The 19286-nt window shown below is 40.4% G+C and overlaps 1 protein-coding gene across 3 annotated transcripts in view; it reads right to left on the reverse strand.

Moving 5' to 3' along the window:
* VPS13D (vacuolar protein sorting 13 homolog D) overlaps positions 1–19286 on the reverse strand; it is a 244991-nt gene that overhangs the window by 118335 nt on the left and 107370 nt on the right. For all 3 annotated transcript variants that reach the window (XM_060141400.1, XM_060141399.1, XM_060141398.1), the window contains 6 exons: positions 18183–18325; positions 15065–15195; positions 14654–14829; positions 9952–10075; positions 8919–9154; positions 5006–5114 (listed from right to left, as the gene is read on the reverse strand). In XM_060141400.1, coding sequence (XP_059997383.1) covers positions 5006–5114; positions 8919–9154; positions 9952–10075; positions 14654–14829; positions 15065–15195; positions 18183–18325 — 919 coding nt within the window. The remainder of the gene's footprint in view (positions 1–5005; positions 5115–8918; positions 9155–9951; positions 10076–14653; positions 14830–15064; positions 15196–18182; positions 18326–19286) is intronic.

Raw genomic sequence — 19286 nt, forward strand, 5'->3', positions numbered from 1 at the left:
TAAGTCCCAGTGAGATAAAGAAACTTCACCACGGTCACATTAACTAGTAGGTGGTAGAGTGAAGGTCTGAATCCCCAAAGTGTGAGTCCAGGGACGACGTGCTTATCCACTTTGCCATACTACCTTTCTAACACAATCCCTATAATTCCATTTCAGGAACACCTAACCATTGAGAATACTCTTTCTATGGGAACGTATACTCCAACTAGACCCGTCAGGATCACATTCTAGGTACCACAAACGCATCCACATGCTGCCCCGCGTTGGAAAGACAGCTTTTGCAACAAAGCTGTCAAAGCTGCATTAAAAGCTAACAAAGTAATATGAATGCTGGAGTCGAATGCCAGGATCTGAAATCCAGCTGCCTCATTTACTAGCTAAGTGACCTTGGATAAGCTACTAAATTTCTCAGAGCTCCTGTTTCCTGATCCTGTCAAAGGGGGAAATTAAGCTACCTCTGAGGGTTCTTGTGATAAGTGTAATAAATACAAGGCACTTTCAGCACATACTTGGCACAGGGTTAATGCCTCGATAAATGTTTGCTATGTTATCATGATCACATCCCTTTACACAGCACATTATGTACAGCATCCTAGTTGATCCCCCTCACTAACCTGGGAGATCAATGGGAAAATGAGGCTCCGGTAGGAATGTGAAACACCAGATATCATCATCTTTAAGTGGCAAAGCCAGAACTCAAATCTAGAAGATATGATGCTCTTTCTTTTTTTTTTTTTAATTTTTATTTTATGTTGGAGTATAGCTGATTAACAATGTTGTATTAGTTTCAGGTGTACAGAGAATTGGGCAGACTTCCCTGTGCTCTACAGCAGGTCCTTGTTGGTTATCTATTTTATTTATTTATTTATTATCTATTTTAAATATAGCAGTGTGATGATGCTCTTTCTACTGTGTGCTAATGCCTCTCGTACCTGTGAAAAGAGATGAAACTGAGCTGCACTTCTCCACCCGCAATCCCCACATGCTTACTTCTCTGTTCACAGTAAGAGAATACATCTATCCCTAGCACCAAAACCACACAGAAAAGCACCTCAATTTTCCTGGAGGTGTTCCAGATCGGGAATCAGAGCACAGATCCCCAGGTGAAATCAAGTTTTCATACATGGATTCCTCTATTGCCTGCCCGTATGTGCAGGCTCACTACCCAAACCTCCATTTAAAAACCCAAGATCTACCATTCTCCTTCCGGTTCCCTTCCCCTGCCCCCTTTCCTCACAATTTAGTCCTAAAACCTTGAGGTGACACTGAGGGAGGGAGAAGGCCATGGGGGCTGTGTGAGGGTAGGTGGGTATATTGTGGTGGCCCGGCCCAGAGTGGGATGTTGAAACCCAAGGTGGGTGCTGACCCATATCGAGGGGCTGGGGAGGCGAGCCTAGTGTGGGTTGTCAGAGACAGAGACAGGTGAGGAGGGAATTCCTGCAGGGGGTGGGGTTGGACGGGGAGCTGCCCAGCATGTGGAGATCAGGGCCCACACCAGGTAACACGGTGTGTCCACACTCGGGGCGGGGGGCACAACTGTGATGAGAAAACATGGGTTACATTCACGGGAACTGATCAAATTAATAAATACATTCTTAGTGCTGGACAAAGGAGTTACAAATATGAAAAGGGAAAAAATTACAATGAGCTTTGTGATGTTGGATTGGAATTAGAACTATTAGTGTGAACTGCTGGTTCTTAATACACAGAGATAGAGAAATCCGTTGAATATATAAATACACATATAAGATATATGTATGCATATGCACATATGCATATACGCAGATACAATATGTGCCATGTGTGTGCATATATACGTCATGTATACATAAAATCGCTAGGTCTGTCCCTTGAGAGAGTCTGGGAACAGCGACACCACAACAGCAACAAGGGCACCTAGTGTACATATCTTAAGTTTCTAAATTCCATTCTCTGATAAAAGGAATCAGGGCTCCTCAAAGAAGTGGCAAATTCCGGGAATGCTGCAGGGAAAGTACAAAACGAGCCCAAAATAACTTGCTGTGTCAGAAAGTATGGAAGTGCTCAAGGCATGAGGGGCATATGTCAAAAGGACACAGGAGGTTAAAGGCACTCCTACCGGCCAAACATGAGAACTGAGGATAAAAATAAACCCTGACAGTAACAGATAACACACTGAATAAAACAGGGAGCCATGGGGACATACATAAAGCTACAGACTGAACTGTGCTCCTGCAAAATCCTTATGCTGGAGACCTAACCCGCAGTTGGGATGAAAATGGGGCCTTTGGGTAATAATTAGGCTTAGATGAGGTCATGAGGGTGGGGGTCTCCTGATGGGATCAGTGTCCTTAAGACACCAAAGGGCTTGCTTTCTCCTCTCCCCTCACCCCTGACCCCACTCTTCCTCTGCCATCTGAGGACACGGTAAGAAGGCTGCAGTCCACAAACTAGAAGAAGGGCCCCCTCCGGGAACCGACTTGCCCGGCACCCTGATCTTGGACCTCCTAGCTTCCAGAACTGCGAGAAATAAATTCTCATTGTTTAGTCTATATTATTTTGTTCTGGAAGTCCAAGCTAATACACATGCATGCATGCATACATACATACATAGAAAACTTGATGAGGAACAGGATATTTACAGAGTCTCAAAGCACCTCTCCACAAAATATTTACTAAATACAAAGGAAAAGAAAAACTTCCTTCACAGTGGAGAAGGCTGGCAGACACCACCTTAAGCAAGTGCTAACGTTAACGTCACCAGCAACAGGACAAATCCACTTTATAGAATTTCTACCAACTTTTCTGTAAATTTGAGATTCTTTCAAAACAGAAAGTAAAAAAAAAAAATCCCAAAAAACAAACAAACAAAAACCTAAGAGGTCAACCTTCTACTCTTGGTTTCTAATTCAAGCACATAGGTCCATTTCCTAGTGCCAATTCAAAGAACATTGCCCAGTTTTAGATGTCAACGTAACTCACTCATCACCTTCCCTCCCATTTACCGGTTTTCATCCTCATCAAGTGAAATGACAACTGTGAAAATGTGTAAATTATAAAATTTTATGTAAAGTATTTTTTGCTACTTAATTTAAAAAAGTCTGTTTCTGTCCACTTAGCAGACACCAGCCCTTGGAAATCCCATGTATGTATATTTATTATTAGTGTTTTGCTGATCACACCTGGTGATCATACTCCACTGATAAATCATCTTTCTCTTGAGTTGGTTTCCATTCACTCTAACATCCTCATTAACTTGAACATTTCTTTGAAGGTCATCTGCATCATTTCCAAGGGCTCTTCTATTTTTTTCCCAATTCCTTGATTTCTGTTAGACTCTTTTATTTTTAGATTATTGTCTTTTTTTTTTTTTTTTTTTTTTTTTGCGGTAGGCGGGCCTCTCACTGTTGTGGCCTCTCCGGTTGCGGAGCACAGGCTCCGGACGCGCAGGCTCAGCGGCCATGGCTCACGGGCCCAGCCGCTCCGCGGCATGTGGGATCTTCCCGGACCGGGGCACGAACCCGTGTTTCCTGCATCGGCAGGCGGACTCTCAACCACTGCGCCACCAGGGAAGCCCTAGATTATTGTCTTTTAAAATTTCCTTTTTCAAAATGTTCAATAAAGTCTAGAAAATTGTCTACTTTCAATTACTACATCTCATGGTCTCTTTACTCATCACCATTCCCAAATCTTATTTCTAAAATGTATCTAACACATAAACACAGTCTTATATAAAAGAATGTGATAACATTTTAAGCAAATTTGAATTATGTGACTTTCAACTGGTATGATATAAAAACACATGTAGAAGTACTGGTTGACTGATAGATGGATGAAGAACCCTGAAAATATTAGGATAACTGAAAGAAGCCCTTCATTAAAGACCACTCATATATTGACCGAAGTCCAGAACAGGGGCGTCTACAGTGACAGAGAGTAGATTAACGACTGCTTAGGGCTGGGAAGTAAGGAGAATGCGGGGGTGATAGCTAAAGGATACAGGGTTCTTTCTTGAGGTGATGAAAATGTTCTAAAATTGAGTGTGGTTAAAGTAGTACCTACTGTGCATATATTAAAACCCACTGAATTGTATATTTTAAATGGGTGATTTGTATGGTACATGAATTATATCTCAATAAAGCTGTTAAAAATATAAAACTGAATTAGAAACACATGTATTAAAGTTTCATTTGATGTGCAAAATCTGAAATAATTTGAATCTATCCCCCATTAAAAATGCGGTAAGAGTTGTACAACCTCAAAGCCAAATGAGTCATAAACCACCTACATTACTGCCACACATGATAGCACTTTAGATGATTAAAGGGCATCCTCTGTCAGCATTAGGGCCACTTAGGTTGGAAACACACAACCTCTGTCAGGGTTGTTTTTGGATTATATGATTTATATTATGCAAAATTTTCCAGAACACACCCCTCAGGTAAATGGTTTCAAATAATGATAGCTGCTGATCTTCCTCCTCTTAGAGTGATTTCTGCACCTCTGTGTTCTCAAACAACATTCATTTTGAAGTCTGAACTATTTATTACCAGTCTTCCTGTCAGTCACAATATTTCTGGTCAAACTTTACTCTTTCTCTCAATATCTAGGTCTATTAGCATAATCATTTCATAAACTAACTTGAAAAGAATGTTGGCATAAAAAGGGAAAAAACTGTCAGTGTGATAATTTTTCCACTGAGTTTAGGGAAAAGTAGATTAGGGGAGTGTTACAATAGAAAGAGTAATGAAAACGACAAATCACAAATTTGAAAAAAAATAAATTCAAGAATTAAGTTCTTTGAAAAGGTATCAAAGATGAGAAGGGCTTGGAATTCCTAGAGCAGGCGTCATGGGACAGTGGGGAGAACAACAAATGGAGCAGTCAGGACGCCCAAGTTCCATGTGAGCACGGGCCTAGGTCTCTGCTTGCTCATCTGCAAAACGAGGGGGTGGACCAGGTGGCCCCTGTCCCTTCCAGGGCTAAAAATCTTTTCTTCTAAACTCCAAGTTCTAAGCTCTCTTACCTTCTTCTTTAAAATGACTCTCTGTGTCTTCGGTGAGACATCCAAGACGAGCTCTGCACAGGTAATGGCTCTGTTGGAAGCCACAGGCCGTCCTGTCCCCTCCTGTAAACTAGAATTGAAAAAACAGTAACAATCATAATACACACACACACGTATACACGTGGACTCACATGCGTATTCATGTACTCATAAGCAAACGGCTAAACCTCCACCATAAAGAAGATAATTCTTCTTTAATCATAGAAGAAAAAGCCTGACTCAAGCTGCAGAAAGATCAAGGTTGTGCTGTTTTCCTGCACAGTTCAAAGATTCATTTGTCAGAAGACATACTCTGACATTTCCCCTCTCCTGATAATTTCAGTGGCTTAAAATTCAGACATAAAAGGATGACTATATATCTTTAGAGACAAAAAACAAAAACTAATCCAGACATTCCAAGGGTCCAAGAATTAGTTCTACTGTTTGCCAGGAAGATGATCAGAATTATTGCATCCCCATGTCTTAGCAAGAAATCAGAAGTCCCTTAAGGATGAAAAGAAAACAAAGGGTTCATAATCACCTTCCTCCAATTCCACCTTGTTGTGTTTCTCTATGGCTTAAGAATACTAAGCTTTATGGAATGTTGCAGCCTAACTACACTTTAGGGTATTTCAGTGAGATTTTATTTAGATCATCCTCCTGTTTCCACTAATCTCTATCATCAAAAAATGGACTGAAAAATTCCGAGTTAAAAACCAGTTTTCATGATATCAAAAGCACAAGTGACCCAAAAAAATTTGACTTCAACAACATTAAAAAACTTTTGTCCTTCCGAAAGACATTACCAAGAAAGTAAAAAGACAATCCACGGAATGGGAGAAGATATTTGCAAATCATATATCTGATATGGGATTTGTATCCATATTATATAAGGAGCTTTAAAATTCAAAAAGGCAAAAAAATCTAATCTAAAAATGGGCCAAGGATTTGAATAGACATTTCCCCAAAGATATACAAATAGGGAATTCCTTGGCAGTCCAGTGGTTAGGAGCCACCGCTTTCAACGCCGTGGCCAGGGCGGCCCGGGGTTCAATACCTGGTTGGGGAACTAAGATCCCGCAAGCTGTGCGACATGGTCAAAAAACAAGCAAACAAAAAAGATACACAAATGGGAATAAGCACGTGATAAGATCTTCAATATCATTAATTATTATGGAAATGCAAATCAAAACCGCAATGAGGTAACATTACCTATTCAGTAGAATTACTACAATCAAAAAAAGGTGGAAAACAGGGCTTCCCTGGTGGCGCAGTGGTTAAGAACCCGCCTGCCAATGCAGGGGACACGGGTTCGAGCCCTGGTCCAGGAAGATCCCACATGCCGCAGAGCAACTGAGCCTGTGCGTCACAACTGCTAAACCTGTGAGCCACAAGTACTGAGCCCATGTGCCACAACTACTGAAGCCTGTGTGTCTAGAGCCCGTGCTCCGCAGCAAGAGAAGCCACTGCAATGAGAAGCCCGAGCACCGCAACAAAGAGTAGCCCCTGCTCACCACAACTAGAGAACGCCCGCGCATAGCAACGAATACCCAACACAGCCAAAAATAAATAAATAAAATAAATTTTAAAAAAAATTTGTTTTTAAGTGGAAAACAACAAGCACTGCTGAGAATGTAGAGAAACCAGAACCCTTACACATTACTGGTGGGACATAAAATGATTCAGCTCCTGTGGAAAATAGCATAGCAGTTCCTCAAAAAGGTAAACACAGGGGCTTCCCTGGTGGCACAGTGGTTGAGAGTCCACCTGCCGATGCAGCGGACACGGGTTCGTGCCCCAGTCCGGGAAGATCCCATATGCCGAGGAGCGGCTGGGCCCATGAACCATGGCCACTGAGCCTGCGCGTCCGGAGCCTGTGCTCCGCAACGGGAGAGGCCACAACAGTGAGAGGCCCGTGTACCGCAAAAAAAAAAAAAAGGTAAACACAGAATTACCGTAGAACCCAGCAATTCCACTCCTAGGTATATATGCAAAAGAATTAAAAACAAGTACTTAAACAAGTACATGTATGGGCATGCTGACAGCACTGTTCACAACAGCCAAAAGGTAGAGACAACACAAATGTCCATCAAAGGAAGAACAGACAAAATGTGGTACAGACACACAATGGAATATTACTCAGCCATAACAGGAATGAAACAGTGATACATGCTACAGTGTGGATGAACCTTGAAAACATTATGCTAAGTGAAAGAAGCCAGACACAAAAGGTCACATGTTTTATGATAATTTATGTGAAATATCTGAAATAGGTAAATCCTGAGAGACAGAAAGCAGATTGGTGGTTTCCAGGGGCTGAGAGAAGAGGTTTAATGGGGGAGTCACTACTTAATGGGTTTGGGGTGATGAAAACATTTTGGAACTAGATAGAGGTGGTGGCTGTACAATATCACGAATACACTAAATGCCATTGAACTGATCACTTTAAAATGGTTAATTTTATGGTATATGAACTTCACCTCAATTTCAAACAAAACAAAACAAAACAAAACTAGTCTCCTTCCTCATCGTCAGTTCTCACCAAAAATGCGAAGAAATAGGATCTACTGCACTTATAGGGGTCAATCCCTTAGCACACTAAGATTCCCAGGAACTTCTCTTTTTCTCTATCCATATCTGTTCAACCCATTAAACTCGTAATTCTCCATTAGGATTCTTCAGTTAAACAGCTTAGTAACTACTGGAATTTAACATAAGAAAGTAAAGAGAAAAACATGAATAGCAACCAGATTAAGGACTGGCTTTTCAGGCACTAAAACCTTAAGCATGTCATACTATTGAGTGCCATAATCTTTAAAAAGAAAGAAACACACATGATTGACTTAATTAAAACAAGATAAGCATCTCAGCACCATCATTATCAAAAGAGAACTGTAATAAACAAGGAAAAGAAGGGCTATTCTAAGCAAAGATGCCTATTCAATTCATTATTAGTGAAATCTGGAGTCTAGGTAGCTGAGAGAGACACTGCACAGACTCAGAGATGATTTTGTGGGCCTCAGGCACATACAAAAATATTTCATGAGCAAAATTATTCAGAACATTTTGCAAAGAAATATGACTTTAAATGCCCCGTTCACCAGGTGACTTATATTTGGAATGCTAAAGATTAGGCTATCTTCCCAGTTTCTTCAACTTTAAAATTGGCCCTGTAACCAGCACAGAAACAAACTATATTTATGTGTTGGTGGAATGACTACTTTTGAAAGCCTAACATTTTGAATCTCTACGTACCTATCTCTGTACCAATCTAACAGAATTAGAATAAGCTCACTATTCCTCACCTGTCTTTTCTTTCCAAATACAACTAACTAGTCAGACAACAGTGAAGATTATAATTGTAAGGCAACTGGAATTACTGTCAAGTTAAACTCCTCTGCTTGCCTTTAGGTGACTATTAAAAAGACCTTTAAGTGTCTGCTTAATCAGAATTCTCAATGGAAGAGGAGAGTCAGAATGGTGACTTGAATAATTATGGATGAAGATTAGTCAGTTTCAGATGAGGAAAGAGGTAAAACAAAAAATGGAAAGAGGTAAAGGAAAGAGGAAAGAGGTAAGACAAAAGTTCAAAGCAAGAGAAATTTAAGACATTATAATAACAATGCCTTAGGGGAGTTGTTAGATACTAGAATGGATTGTTGGGGATAGATTATTAAAAAGAGAAGAGTCTTGCCTTTTTGGATAAATTTTACTCTAGCCAGAAGACAAGGGTTTAGACTAAAGACCTCTCAAGATAGAGCCTGAGCCTAGGATTTGGTAAAGAATGGAAGGAATCTTCGTTCATCCCTTAGCCTCCTGAGAACTGCTTAAAATTTAAAACCGGTTAATAATTAGAGTTTTCTGCTTTACGAACAGTAATTTAACTCAGAATTACCCAGAGAACGTATATGTAGCAGCAATGTAAATGAAATTTTCATAATAAAGCTGTCGGTTATCCTGGAAATCATTCATGTTGCAGTTGATCTCAGAGGAACCTGCCCCTTTAACAGTCAGAGTGATAAAAGGTGGCAGGGTGGGTTCGTCCCAGGCATAATCCAAGGAAGTCATGGGCTTCACTTCAGTTCGGAGCCTGGGTTCAGCAACGCCATGCTGAGTGAAGACAACCGGGACCTACAGTAAGGGCGGAGAGGATAAAGAGGTCTTTCAGTCAGAGCGGTGGTATTGGAAAGTTATCAGTGCCTCCTAGGTTTAAGTCCCAGATCCTTCCCAAATGAACCTACGCAGCATATAACCACAAGTGAGGCTCATCATGTGGCCTCTTCAAATGCCTCTCTAATCATCTTCAAAATTGCAAAAAGCCCACCAATTAGACATGGGCCACAGCCTGTTGGGTAAAGGGTTTTGAGAAGCTCTGCCACGCCAGATACCTAGAGGAAGCTTCTCTGTCCTTTCAATGGCATCTAGTCTACCCTCAACCCCCTGGGATACACTTTGAACAAAAATTTTGGAATTCAGCTATGGAAAGTCACATATTTTAAGATGTAAGGCATAATTTAAAATAGAATCTAATGATTTCCATCTTGGCTTTACTTGGAAGATTCATAAAAGAGCTCACTGTAACTAAGCAACAGGAAGAATGCCCGCCCATTCTACCGGGCATTTGTCAATCTGATTCTGATTCCTCTCTCTCTGTTTATATGGAAATGTCTACAGAGGGCACCATGCCAACCAAACTATCTAGTCAAAATAAGTTCTGGGTACTGAGAAGTCCCTTCTGGACAAGGCTGCCCAGCAATCAAAATAACCAGCAGAAACCACCTCCCAATGGTAAGATTTCTAAGATCCTGTATGGCTTCTTTTGAACCCAAGTTTAAAATGTACTTCATTCATCATTATCTTAAGGGCAGTATATACTCCACTTTCCCGCATATGAAACAGCCAAACTGGCTCTCAACTCCCCTTGGTACCTTAGAAAAGTTGTCAATTCGGAAAGGAGGGGGTAACTGATCTGTATCACTAAAGGAGATCCTATAGGTAGCTCCTCGAAGAGTAATTTCCACACGCAGGAAGAAGCATTTTCCCAGAGTGTCTCTGCAGCAAAAGGAAACAAAAGAGGCTGCATAAAATGGAGGGAACAAGCTCCAGTTCACATTCTCCTCATACTTCTCATGATCACCACTGTGCGCTCTCTGATCACATTAAAAAAAGTAGAAATTGACAGTATAATCACACAGTAAAAAAGAATTCATTCAAGCAACTTTGAACAGCACGCCGTAACTGTATGAGATCTACAAATTTTACTTAGGGTTTGTTTTGGGTCTAGCGTCAGTGCAGCAAATGAGTAAATATTGGTTGAACTACATAAAATTGTTAATATTAGACTACTTTTGACCTAGAAAAGAGGAATTTCACATGGTTCAAACTAATATATTGATGTTATTGATAAACAGGGTTTGCACTGTAGGATGAGGGAAGGTGAGGAAGAATCCTGTGGAATGGAGGTACCAGTATGTGATCATAATTTACGTGGGTGTTGTGTGTGTGTGTGTGTGTGTGTGTGTGTGTGTGTGTGTGTGTGTGTGTACTTAAATACAGATAAACCACTGGAGAGAATGGAAAGAAAGCTCTTCCTTAGGGAAGAATATCAGTTAATAAATGTAGAAGAAATGAGAGAACCAGAAAATCACCATTTTGCAACCACCAATGTAATAACTGATTCAGGTAAGAACCATCAAGCCATTGAGTGAAAGGTTTTGGGGAAACAGAACAGACACACAGTCTCAAATTATCCCCCCAATGGACTAGTCCTGTTTACAAAGAAGAAAAGGTAACTTCACAATACAGAGACCTGGTGGACACCAGCTAAACCAAATGATGATCGAATTTAGCAACATTAATAACAGGACCAACAGACGTCACAGGCCTCCGGATGTGATGCAGTGGGAAACACGTACCACCGCAGAAGTAGTATTCTTACCAAAAATGGATGGCCCACATTTTTCTTTTTTGGCCCAAATTTATATATAAAAAACCATCAGAAAAATCCAGAAAATAAAACATTCTACCAGGCACCGGCTTGGACTCCAAAAATGTCAACGTCAATAAAGACAAAAAGGGAAAAGTGAGACTATGACTATTCTAGATTAAAGGAGATGAGATATACCAGCCAAATAAAATGCATGATCCTTCACTGGGTCCTAGATCTGGGGAGGAAGGTTGCTATGAAGGACATTTTAGAGAACTATTTATTTAAAAACATAATCAATATTAAATTTCTTCAGTGTGTAATGATAGGTAATAAAGTTTTTATGAAGTATCATGATGACTTCACATTACTTTCAAATGGTTTGGGGAAAAAAAATGTATGTGTGCAAGTGTGGAGAGAGAACAAGAACAGACCAAATGTTGAAATGTAGGAAATCTAGGTAAAAGAGGGGTGCCTTTGTACTACTCTTATAAGTTTTCTGTGGGTTTAAACTGTTTCAAAATGAAAATGTGGGGAAAGTAAAGGAAGGAAACAGCTGGCTCAGGTCCCTGCTCAGTAGTTTAGGGCCACACACTGAAACTATTTCAAAAGGATTAACAAAGGTACACAAGCCATCCTTCTGCCCACCCTCCACACCTTTTACTTCCTTTTCTTCTTTTTTGAAGTAACGATGAGTAACTTTTTGTTTAATTCTGAATTGGCTTCACACCACACAACTGATCTGGGCTGCCTCCACCAAGGCAGTATATAAACCAATGGTGGTTTCAGCTGCAGAATTCCTCACCTTCCCCTGCCCGCCCCCACCACGAAATCTTGTGGGGCAGGGGTCCCCAACCCCTGGTCCTCGGTGGACGGGGCCACACGGCAGGAGGTGAGCGGTGGGCAAGCGAGCAAGGCTTCATCTGCCGCTCCCCATCACTTGCATTACCACCTGAACCATCCCCCCACCCCACCATCCGTGGAAAAACTGTCTTTGACGAAACTGGTCCCTGGTGCCAAAAAGGTTGGGGACCGCTGTTGTGGGGAACATATGATACTACCAGATAGGAGTTCTGGTTGAAGTAGGGATGAGGGCATTGGAGTCCTGCCCACTTTGCTCCCTTGACCTGTAAAGTCACCTCCTTAGACCCCAATGGCCCCTAGGAACATAGCTGGAAAACCACTATGCCAGAAGCAATTAACTCTAATAAGGGGGGGCCAGGGCAAAGGATAATTAAGAAAGGCACATCATCAACAAAAACAGAAACAAAGAAAAACCTCAGATAATGCATTTTTTTAGTCAAATATAAATACTATTTTGGATCATCTATTATTAAATTAGCCATTTTTCTGTTCCCTTGCAATAGTGTTCTCCATAAAGAACTAACCATAAGGTATAAATGATTAAATATTGCTTCTAAATGTGTTGAAATAGCACTGATTTCAGTGTCTTTAGCTTCAAAAAGCATTTGATGAAAAAAATTAAAGAGGACAGAAATAAATAGAAAGTCGTCCCATGTTCATGGATTAGAAGACTTAGTATTGTCAAGATGTCAATGCTACCCAAAGTGGATCTACAGATCTAATACAACCCCCATCAAAATTCCAAGTGTTTTTTTTTTCCCCCAGAAATAGTAAAATTCAGATGGAATCTCAAGGGACTCCAAATAGCTAAAATAGTCTTGAAAAAGAACAAAGATGGAAATCTCACACTTCCTAATAACTTCAAAACTTATTACAAAACTACTGTAATTTAAAAAAATGTGTGATATTGGCATAAAGATAGAATATGAATGAATAGAATAGAGAGCCCAGAAATAAACCCTCACATATAGGGTCAACCAAGTTTTGACAAGGGTGTCAACACCATACCATGGGGAAAGGAAAGTCTCTGCAACAAATGGTGTTGGGAAAACTGGATATCCACAAACAAAAGAATGAAGTTGGACCCTCACCTTACACTAAATAGAAACATTAACTCAAAATGGATCAAAGACCTACATGTAAGAGCTAAAACTATAAAATTCTCAGAAGAAAACACAGCGGGGAAAGCTTCATAACACTGGATTTGGCAATGATTTCTTGGATACGACACCAAAAGCACAGGCAACAAAAGTTAAAATAGGTAAGTAGGACTACATCGAAATTAAAAACTGTAAATCACAGAACACAATCAACAGAGTGAAAAGGCAACGTATGGAACGGGAGAAAATATATGCAAATTATGTATCTCATAAGGGGTTAGTATTCAGAATATATAAAGGACTCCTACAACTCAACAACAACAAAAATAATTCGAAAATGGACAAAGGATTTGAATAGACATGTCTCCCAAAAAGATGTACAAACGTCCAACGAGCACATGAAAAGAAGTTCAACATCACTAATCATTAGGGAAATGAGAATCAAAACCATGAGATACCACCTCACACCCATTACTATCAGAAGGGCAAAAAATAACAAGTGTTGGTGAGGATATGGAGAAATTGGAACCCTTGTGTGCTACTGGCAGGAATGTAAAATGGTGAAATGTAAATGGTGAATGTAAAAATGGTCCTACTATATAGCACAGGGAACTATATTCAATATCCTGTGATAAACCATAATGGAAAAGAATATGAAAGAGAATGTATATATACGTGTAACTGAATCACCATGCTGTACAGCAGAAATTAACACAACATTGTAAATCAACTATACTTGAATATATATAATTTCACTGCACTAGAGTGAAATAAAATGTAATAAACTATCACCAAAAAAAAAAAAAAGGAAGTTCAACACGGACGAACCTTGAGAACATTATGCTAAGTGAAATAAGCCACTCATAAAAAGACAAATATTGTATGATTTCACTTATCTGAGATACCTAGAGTAGTCAAATTCATATGAAAAGGAAAACAGCGGTTGCCAGGGGTTAAGAAAGGGAAAAAGAGGAGCAGTTGTTTAATGGGTACAGAGTTTCCATTTTGCAAGAGGAAAAGAGTTTAGGAGATTGTTTGCACAACATAAATGTACTTAACACTAGTGAAGTTAAAAATGGTGAAGATAGTAAATTTTATGTTATGTGCCTGAGGCCCACAAAATAATCTCTGGGTCTTCATGCTATCTTTCTCATATGGTATGTGTATTTTACCACAATTTTTAAAGTTTAATACATTTTTTTTTTAAGCAATGGATGAAAGCAGAAAAAGAAAGCAGTCATCCTGTACTACTTGAGGCTGAATTTTGTTGATTTTTCTTAACAAGGACCTGAGGGTCACTGGGTTGGGCAAAGAAGGCCAGGTGATTTACTGAAACCGCATCAAATGAGAGAAGAGTTTGTACAATGTGCAAGAATAGACAAAAACATTTATAATCAAAGCTGCCACTAAATGCTGACAGAGTTGTGGGTAACAGTGAGATCAGTACTACCCCCTGAACATGTGACCTCAGACGACAGCAAGTGCACAATGGTCAAAACTGTCAATGTTCCCTTTAACTCACTGCATCAAAATGTTCACTCCTCCTTGCCTGGTCTTTGCAGTTTTATGACCTTTGAGCCAGAAACATATGTGTGCATTTCATGAAGAGTAGTCTTATTATTTATTACTATTTACAGCTTTATAAATATCTGAAATTTATATGGTATTTATAGCTTACTATTTACATTACTGCACCTCAATTGAGGCTACTTTTTGTCTAAATATAGTCTCTGAACTTACCTCATGTTGATATGGAAGGAATTATTCTTGTTGACTTCAAAGCCTCCAGACCAAATACAATTGGGAACATCCATCAATCGGACACATAACAGCTGATCGTAGTCATTCCGAGGCCAGTGGAACACCACACTGGAACCAGGAAGGGTGGAAATGTAACCTTCAGGATTGGCTGTTCCCTAAAACACACAGGATCATTGGCTTTAGTCAAAAGCCAAGTCAAGACGTAAATGCTTACTGAGTATCTATCTACTCTGAGCCTTGCCCTCTACCAGGAGCTATTTAGGATACCAAAGGCACAAAATGATTATTCACATCAAAAAACTTAGTGTTGATGGGGAGATAAGCCCTGACATTAAAACTCACTGTGCTATTAAATAAATACTAGTTAATCTTCAAAAGCAAGCTGCTTACCTGTCCCCTGGCAAATTCCCTCTGTGCAAATGCAAGCTTGTGAGATGATTTATTATCTAACAGGTAACGGGGAGCGAAGATTACCATACAGGTGTCGATATATCGGCCTCGGCCTTTCTTGACATCAATACCTACAAATAACAAGAACCAGTTCCATGAGTTAATCAGAAGGAAAAAAATTTGTAGTCTAAAAAAATTAAATAGCCTTCACAATTTCACTGAAAAAACAATTGTAGCTCCCAGAGAATCTGTCAAGGCTCCTAAGAATGGAATGAAAACAGCAACAGCACTCAAAGTATTATACTTTATTCCCATTTAGGCCTTAAAAAGTCTCCATGGCAACATCAACGTTCCCATAATTCCTAGCTTCTTCATAAGGTGTGTACAACTATAACAACAACTAAAACACACAGGTGTTCAGTTTGGTTTCCATTTATAAAACTAAGACAGGGACTTCCCTGGTGGCGCAGTGGCTAAGAATCCGCCTGCCAATGCAGGAGACACACGTTCAAGCCCTGGTCCGCGAAGATCCCACATGCCGCAGAGCAACTAAGCCCGGGCGCCACAACTACTGAGCCTGTGCTCTAGAGCCTGCGAGCCACAACTACTGAGCCTGTGCTCTAGAGCCTGCGAGCTACAACTACTGAGCCCACATGCCACAACTACTGAAGCCTGCACGCCTACAGCCCGTGCTCTGCAACAAGAAAAGCCACTGCAATGAGAAGCCTGCCTGCCGCAACGAAGAGTAGCCCCTGTTCACCACAACTAGAGAAAGCCCGTGCACAGCGATGAAGACCCAACACAGCCAGAAATAAATAAATTAAATAAATAAATTTATAAAAAAACCCAACTAAGACAGTTTATGTGATACATTTCTGCTTACACATGGGACACAAAATTTCCTCCTAGAGAACTTGCCCCTTTTACAGCATATTGTAGAAATTTCATATTACTTAACTGGCTTCTGCAACTGCCCTGAACTCAGCTGACTCTTCTAGTATTTTCTTTAAGCCCACTGCCCAAGAAGCCAGCTCAAACATAATGCTAGATGCTATAGAATTTATTCCTTCATAAAATAAATGTTTTCAGTACCTACTAGGTACTGGAAAAAAAAAAGGCAAACAAAACACATACCAAGGAAAAAAAGACATAGTCAATCAAAAGGAAATCTCAAAACACCAGGTTCCAAAAAAAGAAAGAAAAATGAAATAGCACTATATTCTTAGAAACTCTGCTAACAACTATTAAAAATACAAAACTCAGTGGATGAATTAATTCATTCATTCAGACAATGAATAAAGCAACTATATTCAAGGCACTGGGCTGAGCACTGGTTATAAAATGATAAAAACGTTTATGGTAAAAATAATAAAAATAATAACAGTTATTGAATTCTTAATACATGCTACACCCTCCACCAAAGGCTCAACATTTAATTCTCATAACAACCTCTTATCAGTTAGGTATTTTCATTCCTTCATTTTTGCAGATGAAGAAACTAAGGCAGGGAAAGCTGGGTAACTTGCCCTGGGTCACGCAGCCAGTGGGTGGCATAGATGGATTTAAACCCAGGCAGCCTGCCTCGGGAGTCCTTGCTCACATCGTGATGGGACATATACAAGGACCCTACCAATAGTCAACAAGTATCAAGAGACCATAAAAAGAGAAGAGACCTTAGGATATGACAACTAGGTGTCCTGGATGTTCCAACGTAATTCCAATTATAAATATTCTGATCTGTTAACTCCCTAATTCACTTGTACTGGTGTTCCTTTAATTTAAGTCTCAAAAATAGCTGAAAGACTGAGCAAATCACAGAAACAAAATCACTGAAACTCTGTATGAAGCAGCCTTTACCTATTCAAGGGGTGGAGCAAAAAAATGTGAGGAAAAAGTAAAGAAAATTATCCTCAGCTGGAGGATCAGATACACTTGATTTCTTCTATTAAAAGTCTTAATGTCAACTTTAAAGTAGACAGCTTCCATGTCAAGGGAGCATACATGCAAATTCATGTTTTAAAAAACAAAAAGCTAACTCTACTTGGAAGAGAGTCTTCTACTAATAAACCTTCAAACACTTAAACATATCACTGACTCCATGGGATTCAAGGTAAACAGCTTTGATACCATCTCAATTTTTCCTTTTATAACACGACTCTTTACATTGACACTGTCCAAAACAGTAGCCACTAGTCATACAAGATCACTTACACTAACTAAAATGAAATGAGAAATTCAATTTCTTTGTCACGCTCACCAGTTTTTAGTAAGGTACTCTCAAGTGCTCAGCAGCCACGCGTGGCTAGTGCCTCCTGATTGGACAGTACAAAATAGAACATTTCCACCTTCCCAGAGAGTTAAATGGTTTCCCAACATTCAATACTCAACAGTGCTTTGAGATCCTTGGAAATTATATATGAAAGGAAAGATGCACTGCTAACATTTTAAACCTGAGACACATTTAAATCAAGTTTGTCTTAACCCTTTGGAAAATCTGCGTGTTCCAGGTGGCCACGAGGCATACAGGTACAGCATCCTCCCCGTCCCTCACCACCCCGCCACGTCCAGAAGCTAAGCTAGTTAGGGCCTTCTAATTACCATAACCACCAAGTGCATTTTATTATATTTTTTGCCTCAAATGTGGACACCCCAGTTATAATCCTACTTCTAACAGACTTCCCCTTTATCTGGACAAGTCACTTAACCTCTCTCTGCTTCAGTTTCAAGTAGAACAATGCTTCTTACCCTCTTAGGGTTTGCAAGTTTTAATGAATGCGTGGGAAATGCTTGGAGGATAAAAAGCATTCTAAGTGTTCCTATTATTCCCATGAAAAACAAGGATTCAAGCCAAACTGATACTCTTCTGACACAGGTGAGTCTGAAATTAAACAGAGCCTCAGACCTCAAAAGGGCAGTGTTCAGGTGGCTCCTTAGATCCCTAGGAGAATAGATCTGTGTTGATATCAATCTAGAATTCAGAGAACAGATACCTGACCCAATGCCAAATGAGAAAATCAGCACTTGCAGCGAAGCCAAAATGTATGGCCGACTTAACCCTCCAAGCCTGAAGTCATCGGCCCATGGTTCCGATTCTCCCACTGCCCCAAATATAACCCACCAATGTTATAGATCAGCCCTGGGCGGTTTCCTTGCTGGATGACTCTCAAAGCTCGGACACCACTACCACCATCCAGTGAGAAGCCCTGACACCAGCCCGGCATGCCTTCAGGATGAATCCCCCTTCCGATTCTCATCGTGCAGCTGTGGAGCAGAAAAGCAAAGATGTATACATTCGTCCATAAGAAAGTCTTATCTACCTGTTCTAATCAGGAAGCACTGCTGTGGCTATTAGCCAAAATTAGAACTCTAATACTGACTCTTCCACATTCTCATGTGATTCCCAAACACAGAAAGGCAATTAATCAGTGGTCAAAACTCTATCTTAGAGGTAGCCACAGTTCAATAATGTGTAAAAATGTACTGACCTCCACAACTAAATGCTTTAGGAGAAAACATTATGATTCTGTGAGCATAAGACAGGAGGAAAATGCTACGGTATCTGAAAAACAAGGATTCAAAGCAAACTGATATTTTCCTGACTCCGAAATACCCTGAACATATGAGAGAAGTATATACAGAAGATGCAGCTAGTGGTACACTCTTTCAAGGGCCTGGTACTATTGTAACAGCAAAGCACCATTTAGTTGGTCAGCGTCCTGTCACGGATCCTGGAAACATAATTCCTGAATGTGTGTTCCAGCTCTACCACTAACAAGCAATGTAACCTTGGGTGGGTAACTCTTTCTGAGCCTCAGTTTCCTCATGTAAAAACGAAACAAGGGGCTTCCCTGGTGGCGCAGTGGTTGAGAGTCCGCCTGCCGATGCAGGGGACACGGGTTTGTGCCTCAGTCCGGGAAGATCCCACATGCTGCGGACCGGCTGGGCCCGTGAGCCATGGCCGCTGGGCCTGTGCTCCGCAACGGGAGAGGCCACAGCAGTGAGAGGCCCACGTACCACACACAAAAAAAAAACACACAAAAAAAACCAAAACAAGATTCCCTGTGCTGCCTAATCTACTGAAATGTTGGGAGAATCAAATGAGATAGTCTATGTGGAAATGCTTTGGGGACTGTGAATTCCGTACACAAAACAAACTGTGTTTCAAACGTCAAGTCCTGGATGCTGACCACGTCAAGTGGCTATTTGTGGCCAGCACCCTGGT

Source organism: Lagenorhynchus albirostris, chromosome 2 (assembly GCF_949774975.1).
Source record: "Lagenorhynchus albirostris chromosome 2, mLagAlb1.1, whole genome shotgun sequence".
In the NCBI taxonomy this organism is placed as follows: Eukaryota; Metazoa; Chordata; class Mammalia; order Artiodactyla; family Delphinidae; genus Lagenorhynchus; species Lagenorhynchus albirostris.